The sequence below is a fragment of the Physeter macrocephalus genome, chromosome 20 (genome assembly GCF_002837175.3).
Source record: "Physeter macrocephalus isolate SW-GA chromosome 20, ASM283717v5, whole genome shotgun sequence".
NCBI classification, from domain to species: domain Eukaryota; kingdom Metazoa; phylum Chordata; class Mammalia; order Artiodactyla; family Physeteridae; genus Physeter; species Physeter macrocephalus.
This window is the reverse complement of record NC_041233.1, coordinates 33378439-33396667: the sequence shown is the minus strand read 5'-3', so window position 1 is coordinate 33396667 and position 18229 is coordinate 33378439. Positions and strand designations below refer to the sequence as shown.

The 18229-nt window shown below is 35.7% G+C and overlaps 1 protein-coding gene across 10 annotated transcripts in view; it reads right to left on the bottom strand.

Annotated features, from left to right (window-relative positions):
• CCSER2 (coiled-coil serine rich protein 2) overlaps window positions 1-18229 on the bottom strand; it is a 155201-nt gene that overhangs the window by 103519 nt on the left and 33453 nt on the right. For 8 of the 10 annotated variants that reach the window (XM_007104043.4, XM_028481602.2, XM_028481603.2 and 5 more), the window contains 2 exons: window positions 12543-13998; window positions 11210-11406 (listed from right to left, as the gene is read on the bottom strand). In XM_007104043.4, coding sequence (XP_007104105.1) covers window positions 11210-11406; window positions 12543-13959 — 1614 coding nt within the window. In that variant the 5' untranslated portion in view covers window positions 13960-13998. Of the gene's footprint in view, window positions 1-9365; window positions 9385-11209; window positions 11407-12542; window positions 13999-16461; window positions 16516-18229 lie in introns of those variants that run through there. The other 2 variants (XM_007104040.4, XM_007104047.4) reach the window with 2 other exon arrangements.

Sequence of the window (18229 nt, the reverse complement as noted above, 5' to 3'; positions counted from 1 at the left end):
ACATCACGATTTTGTGATCCCTCCAGGTCATTGTACATGCTATTCTTTAGACCTAAAATGCTTACCCTCCCTTTTCCTTGACCAGTTGGTCAACTTTGTATCCATTTTTCAAAACTCAACTCAGATGTCGCTTCCTCTTAGTATATCATGCACATGCTAACACAGCATGCATGATATCACTTAAAAATTATACTATGATTATCTATTTATATTTGCCTATCATACTAGATTTTGAATTCATAAAGGACAAAGACTGCCTTATGCATATTCAGTAATTTCAGCACTTAACAGTGTGCCTGAGACGTAGCAGAAGCTCAATAAATAATTACTGAATTGAACTTCATATTAAACAGATTTAATCTACAAGAAACGATATAGAGTGAAAAAAACATTATGTTTAAAGGGTCACAACAACCATCTGTGATAAATTTAAACTTTGTTTTTAAACTTAAAAGTTACATTAACAGGCCAAAAAAGAAGCTATGCTAGTAATTAAATGGACATGGGAGATTCACTAGTCTAGCTAAGAAAAAGGAAATTAAGAAAAATTTAGTTTCCTCCTCTCATTCCGTCCCCTTATCTGTAAAATAGTTAAATGAGTTGGATTATATCCCTTCTATGCATTCAAGTTCTGTATTCTGTACCAGAGCATACTGAAAATATTAATGTCAGTTTGAGATTTTCATTTACCTATATTAGGACGGTCTCAACTTTCTGTAAGCTGTCCCTCCACTATCACACCTATGCTAATGTCACATTTTCAGTTACTTGCAACTTGCTATTATGACACGTGGTACCTTAGAAACTTACTTTGTAAACAGGTTATGTCACAATGTGTATGGAAAAATACTGATAATATTAAACATTATATGTAGTTTAAGGGTTTCCATTTATTTTGAATTAAATGGCATGTCATCGTGGCACCCATTTCAACAAGTATATATTGAGTCTTTATTTACTGCCAGAAACCTAAAAGAGTGATGAGAGAGAGAAATATCAACTATATTCAAGACATGTAGTAGGAACTAGAGATTAAAAGCAACTAGACAGACCTGTATAAAGTGAGAACAGACCACGGAGAGCCAGTCAAGGAGTTTACATTTGACATTATAAGGAATGGGAAAATCATCAGGAAAATAACAAGTCAAACTGACAATTTAGGATGATTCTGGCAGAATGAATGAGAGCAACAGTACTAATCATAACTTTTAAATGGGAGGAGGTGACACTTTTCTCCCCTACCATCAATGAGTAACTGAATTTCATCAGCTGTACTCTCTAAACCCGTTTTCAAAATTGCTGACCCCACTACATCTGCACTCTGCCGTCACTTTAGCCCAAGCCACTACCACCCCTCACTTGAATGACAGCTTCCAGCATATTTTCTCTCTCTCTTCTAACTCAGTCTTTTTTTTAAAAAATTTATTTATTTATATTTTTGGCTGTGCGCGGGCTCTCTCTAGTCGTGGCTACTCTTTGTTGCGGTGCGCGGGCCTCCCATTGCAGTGGCCTCTCCTGTTGTGGAGCACGGGCTCCAGGTGCACAGGCCTCAGCAGTTGTGGCCTGCAGGCTCCAGAGCACAGGCCCAGCAGCTGTGGCACACGGGCCCAGGTGCTTCATGGCATGTGGGACCTTCCCAGACCAGGGCTCGAACCCGTGTCCCCTGCATTGGCAGACGGATTCTTAACCACTGTGCCACCAGGGAAGCCCCCTAATTCAATCTTTATACAGAGCGTTTTTAAAATGTGAATCCAATTGTGTCCCTTTCCAGCTTAAAATCCTCCAACAGCTCCCCTTCAGTTTTTAGGATAAAGATTCAAACCCTTTGTGCTCCATAAAAGCTCTATACTAATAGCCTCCTCTCTCCTGCCACTCCTCCCCTCTGTGTCAGGGCTCAGGCCATACTGGCCTTCTCGTATTTCCCCAAACACTCCATGATCCCTTCTTACTTCAAGGCATTTCCATATGCTGTTTACTAAAACACCTGACATTCTTCCAATTACATATACCCTTTTTACCTACTGTATCCCTGGGCCAACTAAGCCTAAACATCATTTCCTGAAAAAGCCTTACCTTACACTCACACCAGACCAGGTTTTCCAATAATACATTTTCACACTTTGTAATTCTCCTTCGTAGCACTTTCTCCACATATCGATTGAAGATAATTAATGAGTTAGCTAAATATTTCAACTACATGTGCCTTAACAGAATATAAGCACGAAAACAGATCCTACAGCTGTCTTGATCACTGTATCCTCAGTGCTCTGCACATGATGGTCACTCAAATATGTTAAATGGATTGATGGATACCTTCCACTGGGGGTCAGAGGAAGAACGGCAGAGCAATGACAACAAAGAGAAAACTAAATGCCTAAAAATTTTCCATAGATTTTTATTTGTTTTAAAAAGTTAATTTCTGAATCTTTAAAATTATCGGCAGTGTTCTAATGTAGGGGTCAGCAAACGTCTTCTCAAAGCCCAGATAGTAAATATTTAGGTTTGTGTGCAATAGTCTCTGTTGTAACTACTCAATACTGCCACCATAGCATGAAAGCAGCCACAGACTACATGTAAATTAAACTTTACATATATGTAAATTTACTTACAAAAATGGGTGGGCAGCCTCAAGGCTGTAACTTGCTGGTCCCTGTTAATATACCCCAAAGAAACAGGAAACAGAAATTAAAGCCAAATAAAACTAAATATGAAAAATAAAAACCAAATTTGATCTTCTAGTATTCCTCTGCTACATTTCTAGACTACAGGAAATTCCAAAATTCAGTGCAAAAAAACCTACAGGAGTCCTATTCCCACATAAATTACTGCTAAGAATATTATGATATTCAGCATACAATTAAGTCTCAATAAAGTCTAGCAACATCAGCCACGAAGGTAGAAACCCAAATCTAGCCAGCTGTTCCCTTAGTAAAACACAGGTAGAAAAAACGTGTAATAAAATGTGTTAGCATCATGAGGCATAACTACTTACTGATGTGTCAAAAGCATTCAAGCAAGAATTTGAATCTACATTTCAAAGTAAAAAAGGTTCTATTTAAATGATAAGGTTAAACCTGCCTACTATGTGAACATAAGTCAAGGCTGATAAAATAGAAAAATAAAGCTAGACACTTTCAGGGAAAATCTGGTTCAACCACTTCTTTAGCCTTCCATAAAAATCCTTCCAAAAATAAAAGCACTCCATGTGATGATTTAAAATTATCAATCCCTAAATATATCAGTGTTAGGAAATCAGTCATTGTGACATTGTAATTCAATTCCTCTGCAATGAGAGCTCTTATATTGGTCACAGCACCACAGCAAAGAGTGTTGTGATTCGCTGTACAACAGTGGAAAATGTTTTTGCCTCTAATTGTTCACATACAATATGATTTGGACAATATTTACTAACAAAAAAAATGCTGTATTTCATGTTCAAAAAAGTTAAATGTCGACTAAAAGTTTCCTGAGTTTTAAAATGCTCAGTTATCCTGAGCAGATATACGGCTGAAAAACAAGAATACCAGCCTGAGAGTACAACAGTCAGCAAGCTAGTTCCCAACCTATCAATATCAGTTTACTCAACGCATCTAAACTCATCCAAATCTGAAGCAAGAGTTAGTAAGTGGTCCATAGCTACTTCAAAGGATTATTATAAAAATATAAAAGATGATAAATTAAAAATATACTTACTGAAGCGAACAAAGATAACTTCGAATCAGTACCTATGTCAGAGTCCTCAAGACCACCCCCAGGTTAGATGGTTCACAAGAAGGACTCACAGGACTCAGCAGTCATAGATATTCACACCTAAGATTTGTTCCAGCACAAGGACACGAAACAAAATAAAAAAAGGAAAAGGCACATGGGACGAAGTTGAAGAAACGAAGTATAAGCTTCCAAGAGTCCTCTCCCAGTGGAATCGCAGTGTATGCTTAATTCCTCCAGCAACAAGTTGTAACAACACGTAAAAGTGTTGTCTATTACAGACGTTCCTGAGAAATTCAGTTGTTTTTATTGAGGGCTGGTGACATGGGCACCCTCTGCCTAGGACATACCAAAACTCCAGAACCTCAGAAGGAAAGCAGGTACACAGCATAAACCACATGCACAGTTGAGGCACAGTGAACCACTCTTTATCACTTAGGGAAAGTTTTGTATCACAGTAAGGGAACTTTTTACCAGCAAAGGGCCAGCTAAGGATAGGCAATCTCAGGCCTGCTATGTTGTCTTTTTTGCACAGCAAGTATATTATGAAAGAATATTACTGAGGGTAAATTATTATGCCTCATACCAACTTCATATGGATTAAAGTCTTAAATGTAAAAAAATGAAGACAACAGAAAAATAATAAATGGCTAACATTTGTTGAGCTCTTGCTATTTCCCTGGCATTAAGTATTTTATATGTATGACCTTACTTAAGGTTCACAGAAATTCCAGGGGGTAGTCCAAGATGATACTCAAAATACTCAACAACCATTATCACATGGGCTGTTAAAACATTCAGGCATGTACTTCCTAATATCAGCCCTGTAGATATGTACTGTTATTATCTCCATTTTATTAAACATAAAAAAAAAGGAACAGAGAATCCAAAGATATACAACTAGTACATGACAGTGATGGGATTTTTAATCTAGCTTGTCTCAGAGCCCTGGCTCTTGTCTTTATTACACACACACACACACACACACACACACACACACACACACACACAGTAAAAACCATAAAGAAAAACATTACTAAATTTAATTACATGAAAATTTAAAACTATACATGGTAAACACAACAAAAAAAGTTAGAAGCCAATGGCTCAGAGAGGATATTTGTGACACATTTAACAAGAATTAAATTCAGACCACACAAGAAACTTTTTCTTATCAATAAGAAAAAGACAAACAACTCAGTAGAAAAATCAGTAAATAAGTAATACACAGAAAAGGAAACCAAACAACCAGTAAATATATTAAAAAATTATAAAATTAATAGTGACGTAGATGCAAATTAAAATGAGTATCATTTCATACTCAACAGACTGGCTAAAATTTTAATGTCAAATAGCAAGTGAGCTAAGATGAGGAGCAAAAGAAATTTTCATTCACTGCTGCAAAGTATAAATTAGTAGAACCATTTTAGGAAGATATTTGGCAGCATCTCTGGTAAAGCTGAATATCCACAGATCCTCTGATCCAGTAATGCTATCCCTAGGTTTATATCCTAGAGAAATCCTGATGTATATGATCAAAGAAACATGAGTAAGAATGTTCACTGCTGCACTGTCTTGATATTATTAGTGAGGAATAACTTGCATGTCCGTTAGCAGAGGAACGAAGAGCAAAAAAATGGTATATTTAAATGATATTATACAGTAGTAAAAATAAATGAAATAGACCTATAATGTAAATACACACGTACCGCAAAGACATAAAACTTGAGTAAAAAAAAAAATCACAGAACATCATGTATCACTTATATAAGTTGTAAAACAGACATACAAAACAATATCATGTATTATCCACAGCTACATAAATGCAATAAAGGTTTAAAAAAAAGATGGCCTATACAACATGGTTTAGAATTCATTGTTTTAAAGTAAGACACATTAGAAGAAACTCATTTTTATATTTGCTACTAGGGTGCTAATGAATGAATTAGCAGGAATCAGTAATCAGGAATGAAAAAGTGAACATCACTACAAGACCATAAGGATGTTTAAAAAAATATAAGATAATCCTGAACAACCTTCACCAACAAATGACATCTTAGATGAAATGGACAAGTTCTCAAAACCAACACAAGAAGAAATATATATATAAACCTTAATGGGCCAACATCTATTTTAAAAATTAAATCTGTTCTTAAAATTCTTTTCACAAAGAAAACACCAGGTCCAAAAGGTTTCATTGGTGAATTCTTTTAAGCATTTAAGGAAGAAGCCACATGAATTGTATATAAACTCTTCAAAGGGGAAAAAAAAAAGTAACAACTTTTCAACCCATTTATAAAGCCAACATAAACCTGATACCAGAACACCACAAGAATACCCCCTCCCCCACAAAAAAAGAGGAAAATTACAAAGCAATCTTGCTCATGAACATAAATGCAAAAAAAAATGAACATAAATACATATTCAATATTAGGAAATCAACAACATTTATTATAAGAGGATAGTACATCACACTCAAGTGCCAAGTAAATCTATTCCAGGGATGGAACAGTGGTTTAATATTTGAAAATCAATAAATACAATCTAGGGAATTCCCTGTAAGTCCAGTGGTTAGGACTCCACACTTCCACTGCAGGGGGCACGGGTTCAGTCCCTGGTGGGGAAACTAAGATCCTGCAAGCAGCACAGCATGGCGCCCCCCCAAAAAAAAAAAAAAAAAAAGAAATGCAATCTACCACACTAACATAAATAATAATAAGAATTTAATCGTTTCAATAAATGTAGAGAAAGTGTTGGATAAAAAAATTAACATTCACTTACAAAAAAAATTCAGCAAATAAAGTAAAAGGGAACTTCTTTAATCTGATGAAAACTATCTACAACCCCCCCCCACACACACACACAAATATTAATGGTGAGCTATTAAAATTTTCCTAAAATTCTATCACCATTTCAATTCAACATTGTGTTGGAGGTTCTAACCAGTGCAATAAAGGGTGGGGTGGGAGGGGGGGGTTAGGAGGGATGTTGAGCCTTTGCAAATGGTATCATTGTATAGTATATGTAGAAATTCCAAAAACATTCACAGGCAAATTATCAAAATTAGTAAGTGGACTTACCAAGGTCACTGAAAAAACAGGTCAAAATATAAAAATCAAGTATTTTTATATATAAAAAACTCAGGAAATAAAATTTTTAAAGTGGTACCATTTATAGCAACCAAATCAAATATCTAAAAATAATGCAAATATGTATAAAATTTTACAGAAAAGTACAAAATGTTAGCAATAAATATTTCTTAAAGTCCCAAATAAATGGAGGAACAGACCACACCCATAAAGTAGAAGACTCACTATAGTAAATATGTCATTTCTCCCCAAATTGATCTATAAATTCAATGCAATCCCATTCAAAATCCCTATAGGTTCTTTCCAGAAACTGACAAACTCATTCTAACATTTAAATAGATTACAAAAAGCCAACTAGGGAAACCTTGGAAAAGAACAAAACTAGAAGACTTACACTACCAGACGTCAATACTTATTTTAAAGCTACAACAATTAAAGCAGTGTAGCACTGACACAAGGATAAACAAAGGGACCCATGAACTAAAAGAGAGGCAAGAAATACATAGATACAGTTACTGACTTACGACAAAGAAAACCCTGCAGTAGAGTAGGAAAAATATGACTTTTCCAAAAAAAGAAAAAAAATTAATCTTGACCTCTACCTCATATCATGCACAAAAATAATTCCCAGGTGGCTTGTAGACCTTAATATGAAAGGTTAAAAAACAAAGCTTTTAAAAATAAACATTGGAATATACCTTCATGACTTCAGAGTAGACAAAAAATTCTCACAGTGCAAAAAGTGCTAATAATAAAGGAAAAATGTTAAATTGTTAAATTCTACTCATCAAAAGACACTATTAAAAGGTTTTAAAAGCAATCCATATATATAAAAATGTATACACATATGTGTATATGTGTGTGTATATATATAAAATTTATATCCAAAACATATAAAGGATTTTTACAAACCAATTAAGAAAAAATACATAAAGCCCAACAGAAGGCACTTCACAGAAGAGTATATACTAATGGCAAACAAGTAGTTACCACAAACCACAGGACAAAAATCTCAATGCAATACTACTATACCCCCACCGGAACAGCAAAATTGTAAAAAAAAAAAAAGACAACATAAAGTATAAACTAGAAAGTGGAATTTCTGGAATGCTTATTTACTTCTAGTGAGAGTTTAAACTAATACAACGACTTTGGAAAACTGAAAGCATCTAAAGCTTTAGATGCTAATAGACATAAGTATACCCTATAATCCAGCAATTCCTCTCCTACATATTTTGTGAACAGAAATGCATAAATGTTCACCAAAAAACATGTTGCAAAATCTTCACAGCAGAAGCAGTAGCCCAAAACCAGATACAATCTAAATATCTGTCAATAGCAGAATAAAATAACTTATAATATAGTCACACAATGGATTATTATGTAACAAGAAGAATGAGCAAACAACAACTAACAAATATGCATATAATATTTATTGGAAGAAGCCAGATATAAATAACCCATGTCTATAATTCTACTCATATTGAATTCAGGAATAGGCAAAACTAAGATACAGCAGTAGAAATCAGAACAGTGGTTGCTCCTGGGGTGGGGTAACAGCACAAGAAATATTCTGGTGCGCTGGAAATATTCTATATCATAAATGTGGATGATTGTTAAACAAGTACACACATTTTCAAAATTCCCTATGCTACATGCAAAAGACTTGTACATATTATTGTATTTAAATTATACCTCAACAAACCACTGTCAATATTTAAGCAAAAAAAAAAAAAAAAAAATAGCCTAGATTCTAGACAAGTGCTGTGCAAAGTAGTCCGCCTACAAACTGTTAGGACCTATGACAAGATAAGGAGCTTGCACCAGACTGCATCAACACACTGCTTTCTTCAAAGAGAAAGTCAGCTGAACTAAACAATGATTTGAACTAAACTGTTAGTTGTGGACACAGCTGACTCACGTTCTAGTGAAGGCTCCTAACCTCAACCTGGACCGGAATGAGCACTGTTGTAAAGAACAACCATAGTGGTGCTTGTGGAGAAGGAAACAAGATTAGGAAATGTCTTTGGTGAGACAAAGGAGGCAATGGAGAGACAAAGGAAATGAGAACAGGCTAAAGTTCTTTTTGGGTAAGTTAGATATACTATTTTAGAAAAAGGAGAAAGAAGAAACAGAAAAAGTGAGATAATTTAAATAAAAATATAAGATAACGGAGTTAATTCCAAGTATATCAATAAATGCAAACATAAAGGACCAAACTCACCAGTTAAAAGCAAAAGACAGATTGTATTTTTTTAAAAATAATAACCTATTTGTTATATATCAAAAGAGCTGATAGTGAAAGGATAGAAAATATATAAATAAAACTGGTAAAATATACTAATTCTGAAAAAAAAGAGGCCTTAAGACAAAAAACATAATGAGGGTTAGAGAGGATCACTAAACAATGTCTGAAAGTCCAATTCACCAAGAAAATAATTCTAAACAGGTACACATGTAACAAAATGAATTTAAAATAGAAAAAAGCAAATAGTTGATAGAATTTTAGAACATAAATGGTAAATCCACTATCACAGTAGATCTTAACACACTCTTTTCTACTTTTACCATCAATTCTCCATCGTTTCTCAGACTATCTTCCTCTTAGATCCGAAGAGAATAACACACAGACACCATTCTGTTCCAAAGCACAGAATGAACACTTTTGTGGTCTCTCATCCCATATACACAAGCCAAATGATCAAGGAGGAAATTCATGGATCTTCGAGACTAATGGTCAATTCAGATGTGTACTGAACTCTTCCAGAGGCTATTTCATCATTTATGTTACAAAAACAGTGACTGTCTGAAAAATGTCAGGTACTAGGCGGATGACTGCTGCCATCTACTGGACACAATGGTCATTTCAACTTCAATCATATTCACTTAAAAAGTCCTAGTAAGAGAGCACATAAGGCCCTAAACTGTAATCTTTTCTGAACTTCCTTTATCTAACGAAATAAGAGATGTTGCCTCTAAATTAAGTACGTGTCCTCTCCATGTCTGTGCAATTTAACAAGCCTCTGGTAACAACGTTTATTTTTTTCCAAGTCACAGGTTTATATGAATAAACCTGTGAAAATTACATCACCTGAAGTCTACCTGGAATTTAGTATATCCACAAAGACTACCAATTTTCCCATACAACTACTGGAAAATTGATTTTATATACTCAGTAACTACAGGGAGTAACCTTAATCACACCAACTATACTTTACTCACATGGCATATAATCCACATTACTTGCAATTTTTCTTAAAATATGCATGCATAAATATATGGTAGGTCCTCTAGTGCTCATCCATATCTGGTGCCCTTGCCTACCAGGCACACAGGAAAATTACACTTCCTGCCCACTCAGTACATAAGATTATTTCCGGTCAGTATGCTGTGAGTAAAAGTGCCATATGCCACCTGCAGGCCACAGCAGTAACTGCATGTGTGAGACCCTCTGGCAGTAACTGCATGTGTGAGATCCTTGTTACCAGAGTGACAAAGGGTCTCAAAAGGCCATGGTGAAGCCCCAAGATCAAAGCAGCTTAGAACACTGAAGACAGTTGCCCTAGAGAGTTGTCCAGACCTACAATAGACATTTTAAGAGTAAAAAATAAACTTTTATTGTGTTAAGTCACTGAGAGTTGGCACTGAGAATGTTACCTCAGCACAGCCTAGCCCAGGATTTCTCATCAGCAGCACTATTTACATCTTGGGCTGGATAACTCTTTGTTGTGGGTGCTATCCTGTGCATTACAGGATGTTAAGCAGTATCCCGGTGTCTACCCATTAGTTGCCAGCAGCATCCCTCAATGTGACAACCAAAAATGTCTCCAGACATTGCCTTCCCCTACTGAGAACCACTAGCCTAGCTTAACCTGAACAGTACAGTGTGTCCATATGAATATATATGTGTGTATTTATTTACATACAGCTGACCTTTGAACAACATGGGGTTAGAGGTGCTGACCCTCCGCACAGTCGAAAATCCACGTTTAACTTACAATCAGCCCTCTATATACATATATACAATCGGCCATCTATATATACGCTGTTCCTCCATACCTGCATTTCCGCATCCGCAAATTCAACCAACCACAGATTGTAGTATTTTTACTATTGAAAAAGATCCACATATAAGTGGACCCTCATAGTTGGAACCCATGTTATTCAAGGGTCAACTATATTATGAATATGTGTGTATGAGAACATATTTAACTTGTGCTATATTATACAAATATATGCTTTATTATGTATTAAGACCAGATGTTTTGTAGGCCCTTAAGAGATATGAATTCCCATTTCTCAAACTAGGAAAGTTATTAGTTCATAAACTTAAAAAATCCAATCAATATCGCAAGTCTCTCTATAGCAAAGTAAACAAAATGTTCAAAAATGGTATATAAATCCATACATACTATGCTGTTCATCTCAGAGGACTCATAGCTCCCAACTGGGTGGACATTTCCAATGGGCTCCAAGCCCTCTTCATCCCACATGTACGTTCCATCAGAGCTATCAGACGGAGAGAGTTCAAATGAAGAACCAGCTCTGTAATCTGTATCTGGTGAAATCAAGTTGTTTCCAGAAGCATGTTTTGAACATTCACTCCTGTCTTCAGTTGATTTTATAAAAGAGAGGGAAAAAAGTTATTAATTCACAAAAATATAATTATTTCTCAGGCTCAAAAAATATAAGCTTTAATAATTTGATATATTATAGCAAAAAAGTTGGCAAAAAAAGTATTCATAACTAGCATCTTCTAAATCTAAACAATAAAAAAATCAAGATGCAAAATCTTAAAAATAACCTACTGAAATATTTCCCAATAAAGAAAATTCATTGAGCCATCTTTCACTTCTGCAATATTTCTAGAAATGTACATAAAGCCTCATATTCGTTGAATATTTCCTAAGATATTTATTTTTAAGCACTTCCCAGGAAACTCTTTACTCTGTGTATATCATTTAACCTTGGAGTTGACTCCTTATAAAGAAATAACTTGCTCCAGCAGTCACTCCTAACTAGAAGACCCTCAGACAGTCAAGGGTTTATGCATATCTCCAGGGATGACCTAGTCCCTCAACCAGACTACATGCCTATACCCAAACCGTCAGTTTGTTCCTTTTTCAGGCCAGATAGGCACAGAGATATATTTTCTCCAGTATTTAGCACCAGGATTACCAAGTATAAGAAGAAATGTTTAACAGGTGCTTTCTCACTCTCCTCAATTAAAAAAATAAAGCTCCTCTGAAAGTTTAACTATTAAGTCTACTAAGCAAGAAATCTAAGTCTTCCTTTAAAAAAATGAAAATTGCCTAGGATAAAAAAATTCATTAGATTGGACATAACCTATATTAGTCCATTTACCCTTTGGTACAGCTTTACTCTTAACAAATAGTAGTGATCTACTACCCTAAAGGAAGAGATGGTTTAAAACAGGCTGCCACTGATTGGAGGAAGCAGGGAAAAAAAAGAATTTTGAAGCAAGCAGGAATAAGCCTGTGTGACAAAGAAGAGCAAAGGTAAAATACCATATGGGAATGAATGTTTTTATGGATGTTGTTTTAGCATGAAAAATAGAACAAGGGACAAAAGTCACAAGGAAGGTAAATGTTGCCCCATTCCAATTTTGTCTAGATCCATCCTTCCATGAAATTGTTAGTATCCTGGCCAGAAGATAATCCTAAGTATAAATTCAGTTCTATTATCTAGGAGAAAACAAAAAATATTAAGGACATTAATATTTACCAGAGACACTTATATCTATCCACTCATCAGTTTTACTGAAGGATTTTTCATTCGCCTTGGGGGAATCAAATATATCCTTTGGTGGTACATTTTCACACTTTTCTTCTTTGAGAGAAATTTCCTCTGGAGTTACTCTAGTTCTGTTGGAATCTTCTATATCTATAAAATCATCGCTGAAGTCTTCACTTAAATCATTCTTATCAGAAGATGACAAAGAAGACAATGAAATGTCATCCACATCATCACTCAGGTATCTAATTTTAGCATCATGCTTCATGGTCTGGTCATTTTCTGTTCTATAACTATCATTTTCAATTAGTTCTTGGTCCTTATCCTTAGCTCTGTCCTTAGCCACAAGTGCAGCATCTTCCTCTATACATGTGTCAGCCAGTGAATTTTTATTACCATCAACTGTGATAGTCCCAGAAAATGGAGGTCGGCCAGACTTCAGTAGAGAGGGATGAACCATCCTATAACCCAAAGTGGAAGTTACACCCGGGCCATTTGGTAAAGCCAACTTCTTTCCACCAGCAGCATAAGGCCTATTAAATCCATACCTTAAATGTTCATTCCCATTGAGTACTTCCGACTGCCGAGAATCTCTTGTTAGCATACTCGACCTCAGAGGCACTCTAATGGGTAGCTGTTGATTCTGATAAGGCTTTGTCAGATCTGCAGCTCTATTGAAGGAATGTGATCTGGTTATAGATGAGGGTGGAAGGAATGAATTCTGAATGGAATGTGAAAAACTCTGTGACCTAACCATTTTTTCACAAGCAAGAGATTTAATATTATCTAGGGATTGTGCTAAGCTTTCTCCAGAACTGCTTCTGGTGGCACAGGAGTTTGCTCTAGGCCTTTGTATGCTACCAGCTGATCGGTTTCCATAAAATCCATTCAACTGCGATTTTGGAGCACTGACTGAAGTATATGAAGTCCTTCCTAATAATGTGCCTTTGGTGAATTTACCCAAATTAGACGGTCCAGACAAAGACTTTTGGTTTAACTCTTCTGCAGATGACACAAACATAGTAGATGGCTTTGCTAACTTTGATGTGAGTAAAGAAATACTTTTCAAACCTCCCTTCATCCCATTTTTATCAAACATTCCTTGAGCAGGTGCATGTTTTTCAGGATCAATTTCTTTATCTTGTGAACTCTGAGCACCGTTAGGCTCTTCAGGAATTTGTGCACTAAATTGGTATTTATTTGCCGTTCTCCAGTTAAATGAATGGGACAATGAACAATCAGAGCCATTATTTTTGATGTAACTTTTGGCATTGCTACTCTTGGAAGTTCCCAATAAATTAACAGGTTTTCCATTTGGCATTGGCTGCAGTGTACTTCTTACAGGTTTTGTTCCATACTTTGGCAACTTGGAACCCAAAAAAGTCTTGATTTGTGTTTTTTCTTCCATGAGCTATATGGTGCATTTGTTCTTAAAATCTGACAAAATCTGAGGAGACAAAAAAGCAGATTAAACATTTCTAAATAAGGATAATTACATGGATTATTACATAATATGAATGCATATTCTTAAAAAATTAAATGCAGTAAAAACCAAAAGTTACTCATAATTCCTACAGAACTCTTAATAAATACTGATTACACTAATTAATAACTTTATGTTAGAAGAAAATAAACATTTTTGTAAACCCTTTTATTAACTTGGGCTATGGATGATGATAGCAAAATCCAGAAATAATAAAATTAGACTATCAAATTTGTATTAAAAAATAACACTTCTACAGCACATCTTCCAATTTCCAATCCAAATTATTTTTTCCATTTTGGGTAATAATATTTCCTTTAAAAATAAAAATGTGACTTTGGTTGTTTTCTTAAGTGCACTTGATCTTATAAAAACTGGAATACATTTTAAAACTTTCATTATTAAAGTTACAGGAAGGATGTAGATAAAGAATCCAACAGCACCAAAAAAATTCTTCTGGCATCAAGGGCTGAAATATCAGCTGTCATTTTAAGCAAATATCTCAAAAGAATTTCTATCCAGTAATATAAACATACATTACAGTTAGTGCCAGGGTGAGAAGTATAATGATTTAATAACATTGATTAGTCCATTAATCTCAACCTCTCAAATTTATTTTTTTGAATATTTATTTATTTGGTTGCACCGGGTCTTAGTCGCAGCAGGCAGGCTCCTTAGTTGTGGCATGTGAACTCTTAGCTGCAGCATGCATGCAGGATCTAGTTCCCTGACCAGGGATTGAACCTGGGACCCCTGCATAGGGAGAGTGAAGTCTTATCCATTGCACCACCAGGGAAGTCCCTCAAATTATTTTAAAGGTAATAAAAAACAACAAAAAGGTTCAATGAACACAAAAGAGCATAAAAATAAAAAGTGTCCTCTATTTGAGTAACTTTAATAAATTATCATATGTCATCTGATGAGATTACAAAAATGAGATAAAAATATTAAAATGCCCTAACATTAACAAAAATATAATACGGTCACTATATGTTCACTGTGGTTATATAAAAATGTTGGAACACCACATACAAGAGCAAAATTCAAATAAAAGAAAAACACATGCCTTAGGGTCACTGATTTTTTTTTAAATTATGTACTTTAAGACACTGTCTTCAACTTGTTGGTTTTATTTTTTTCAATTAAAAAAATTGGTTCCAAATCACTCCTGACATTAAGAATTAGCTTCTAGAGTACATAAGTGTTATTAATCATGTCAAAAGTAAATATTTAGAAAATCATACAGACTTTTAAGTAAAGATAGTGCGGTGAAACAGAATTACAGAACTTCCTATCCCCAGTATCTAATAAAAGAGACAGACTAGGGCTTCCTTGGTGGCGCAGTGCTTGGGAATCTGCCTGCCAATGCAGGGGACAAGGGTTCAAGCCTTGGTTCGGGAAGTTCCCACATGCCACGGAGCAGCGAAGCCCACGCGCCACAACTACTGAGCCTGCGCTCTAGAGCCCATGAGCCACAACTACGGAAGCCCCGTGCCTAGAGCCCGTGCTCCTCAACAAGAGAAGCCACCGCAATGAGAAGCCCGCGCACCGAAACAAAGAGTAGCCCCTGCTCGCCACAACTAGTGAAAGGCCGTGCGCAGACCCAAAGCAGCCAAAAATAAATAAATAATTTTTTTTTTTTAAAAAGAGACAGACTATACATACGTGTGTGTGTGTCATTTTTCAGCCAAAAGTCCACCAGCTACAGTCAAACAAGAAAATGCTTAAACTAAAAATCTCTAAACTTTAAAAAGTAGTGGCTAGGGCTTCCCTGGTGGCGCAGTGGTTGAGAGTCCGCCTGCCGATGCAGGGGACGCGGGTTCGTGCCCCCAGTGAGAGGCCCGCGTACCGCAAAAAAAAAAAAAAAAAAAAAGTAGTGGCTAGAAAAAGATTCTGCACAGTGTGATCTGGCTCCTAGCCTGATTATACTGCCTAGAAGCAATAATGAAAAAAATTGGTGAGTTAATAAAACTTGAAAATTTTAATATACAAATATTTTAATATTTTAATAAATATCCTCCCGTTTGGATAGAAAGACCTGATTTGGCATGCCCTAGAAAAGTCCAGGAGAACATCTTCAGCACAGAAGCTTTAAAACCTTAGCTGAGACAGGCAGAGTGGCCACCAGAACCTGTTGACTTCCAAGGCATTCTTCCGAGTTAAGGAAAGGGTCTGAAGCCCCTAGAACTGTACTACACCCTGGGCAGGATGGAATAAGGCCAGTACAGGACACTTAACAAAATCTAAGGAGACAGGAGAGCCTGGAGCCCCAGAAGAACTCTCCCCCAACCACCACCTTATATCCTTCAACTACAGAGAAGCAGACAGAGAATAAAACACACTGCTCAAAAGATGTATTGAGGGGGTACAGTAAAAGGAGAAGACAAAGTCACAGCTAAGATGAGGATGGCATCAAGGAGAACTCACCCATGTTATATCAGGGCAGATACAAAGTCTTGACTTCGCTATCCAAGTCTTTACCTAGCAAGATATAAAGAAAAGGCCGTGCAACTGTATAAACAAGAGGGTGGAAGGAAGAGGAAAGAAAAGAAGAACCTAGTCTAAAAGAAAACATAACACAGGAAAATAAGGAAATCCCCAGTGAGTTCTTTGTAACAGAAAACAACCTAATAAGCACATACATTTAGTAAATCAAAAGCTCAAAGATAAAAAGACAAAACAGGTAAATTGAAAAGAAAAGCTATGGAGCTAAGAAAATCAATTAAGAACAATGAATTTGAAAAAAAAGCAAGAAAAAGAACGAAACACTGCAAATCAAACTAATGGCAAGAAGAAAAATCATAAGATAACCTAAGTACTGAGGAGAAAAAAAGACAGAGACACCAAGGCAATCAGATAGAATAAGTAGGACAGAGACTAAACAGAAAGATAATTAGTATCCCTCAAGTAGAATAACTAAACAAATAGAAGAGAAAAAGCAGGTAGACATGATAGAAAATAGCCCTAAAATAAAGGTGAAGAAAATTTACAGAAGGAAAGGAAAAATACAATAAACCATAGATCCAAATACATATCTAAATTAAATTAATAAAACATCAAGGATAAAGAAATAATTCTCTGGGAATGCAGATTGAAAAAAATCATTTTGTAAAGAAAATTTTAAGACTTTTGAATAAGCAAAAAACATCCTTCTGATGAAATGTTGCAGCTTCTAGGGATAATTTAACCCTACAGGAATTGTCATTGGACTATTTTACAACTCTAAAGATAGAGGTTAACATATAGAAAACTAATGGTAAAGCACACAATTCTTGTCTACAGACATGGAAATAAATTCTGCCCATTTCAGTTGACTTCTCTCCACCATGATGGAAGAAGCCAGCTTTGCAAATTCACTTCAATATTCCTGATCTATAAATGTACGTGTCCTTTGAATTCTCCCTTGAACCAGCTATAACATATCTCTGACTCCCTCATTAATGATGAGATAAATAAAACCTTTAACATGTTCATTTGATATCTGAATAGGAGTCATGATTTAATTCTCTTCTAAAATTTATCCTTAGTAGTTTTGGAAATTCCACCAAGATACCCAGTGGATTCACCTGACAGAGCTAGGTAACTTCTTTGCCAGAACAGTACACCTCACAGGCAGCTCAAGTCCAGACATTTATCTCCCAGAAGTGAGCTAAGAACAGCAACAGAACTTTGTTAACTGTGCTTTCTATTTTAACTTTCCTCTCTTCTAATTTTGTTTTTGTTTTTAGTTTGTTTATGGTCAATAAGTTATTCTCTGTTGGTGATAACAATGATTGAGAATTTGATTTTATGGACTGTCATTCAGTGATCTCTGTAAACAAATTAATGGTTTATACAGATCTGTGTTGGGTGAGAGAAAAAGAAGAATCTGATTCATTAGTCACCTGTTCACTTATCTCTTTTGTTTACCTATCTTGAGCTCAAATCAATTAAGAATTTCATGCCAACCAGGAAGGAGAATAGCTCTTCGGTATCTGGAAAGGTCAGGGTTTGTGTTTGTTAACTCTGTAGCCATGGCTAAAATTGGAAAACTGGAAAAAGATAAGCTCTCTCAGTGTCTGTATGGCTATGTGCCTATTAATTCAAAAGAGTCTTTGGGCTTCCCTGGTGGCGCAGTGGTTGAGAATCCGCCTGCCTATGCAGGGGACGCGGGTTCGTGCCCCAGTCCGCGAAGATTCTACATGACTCGGAGCGG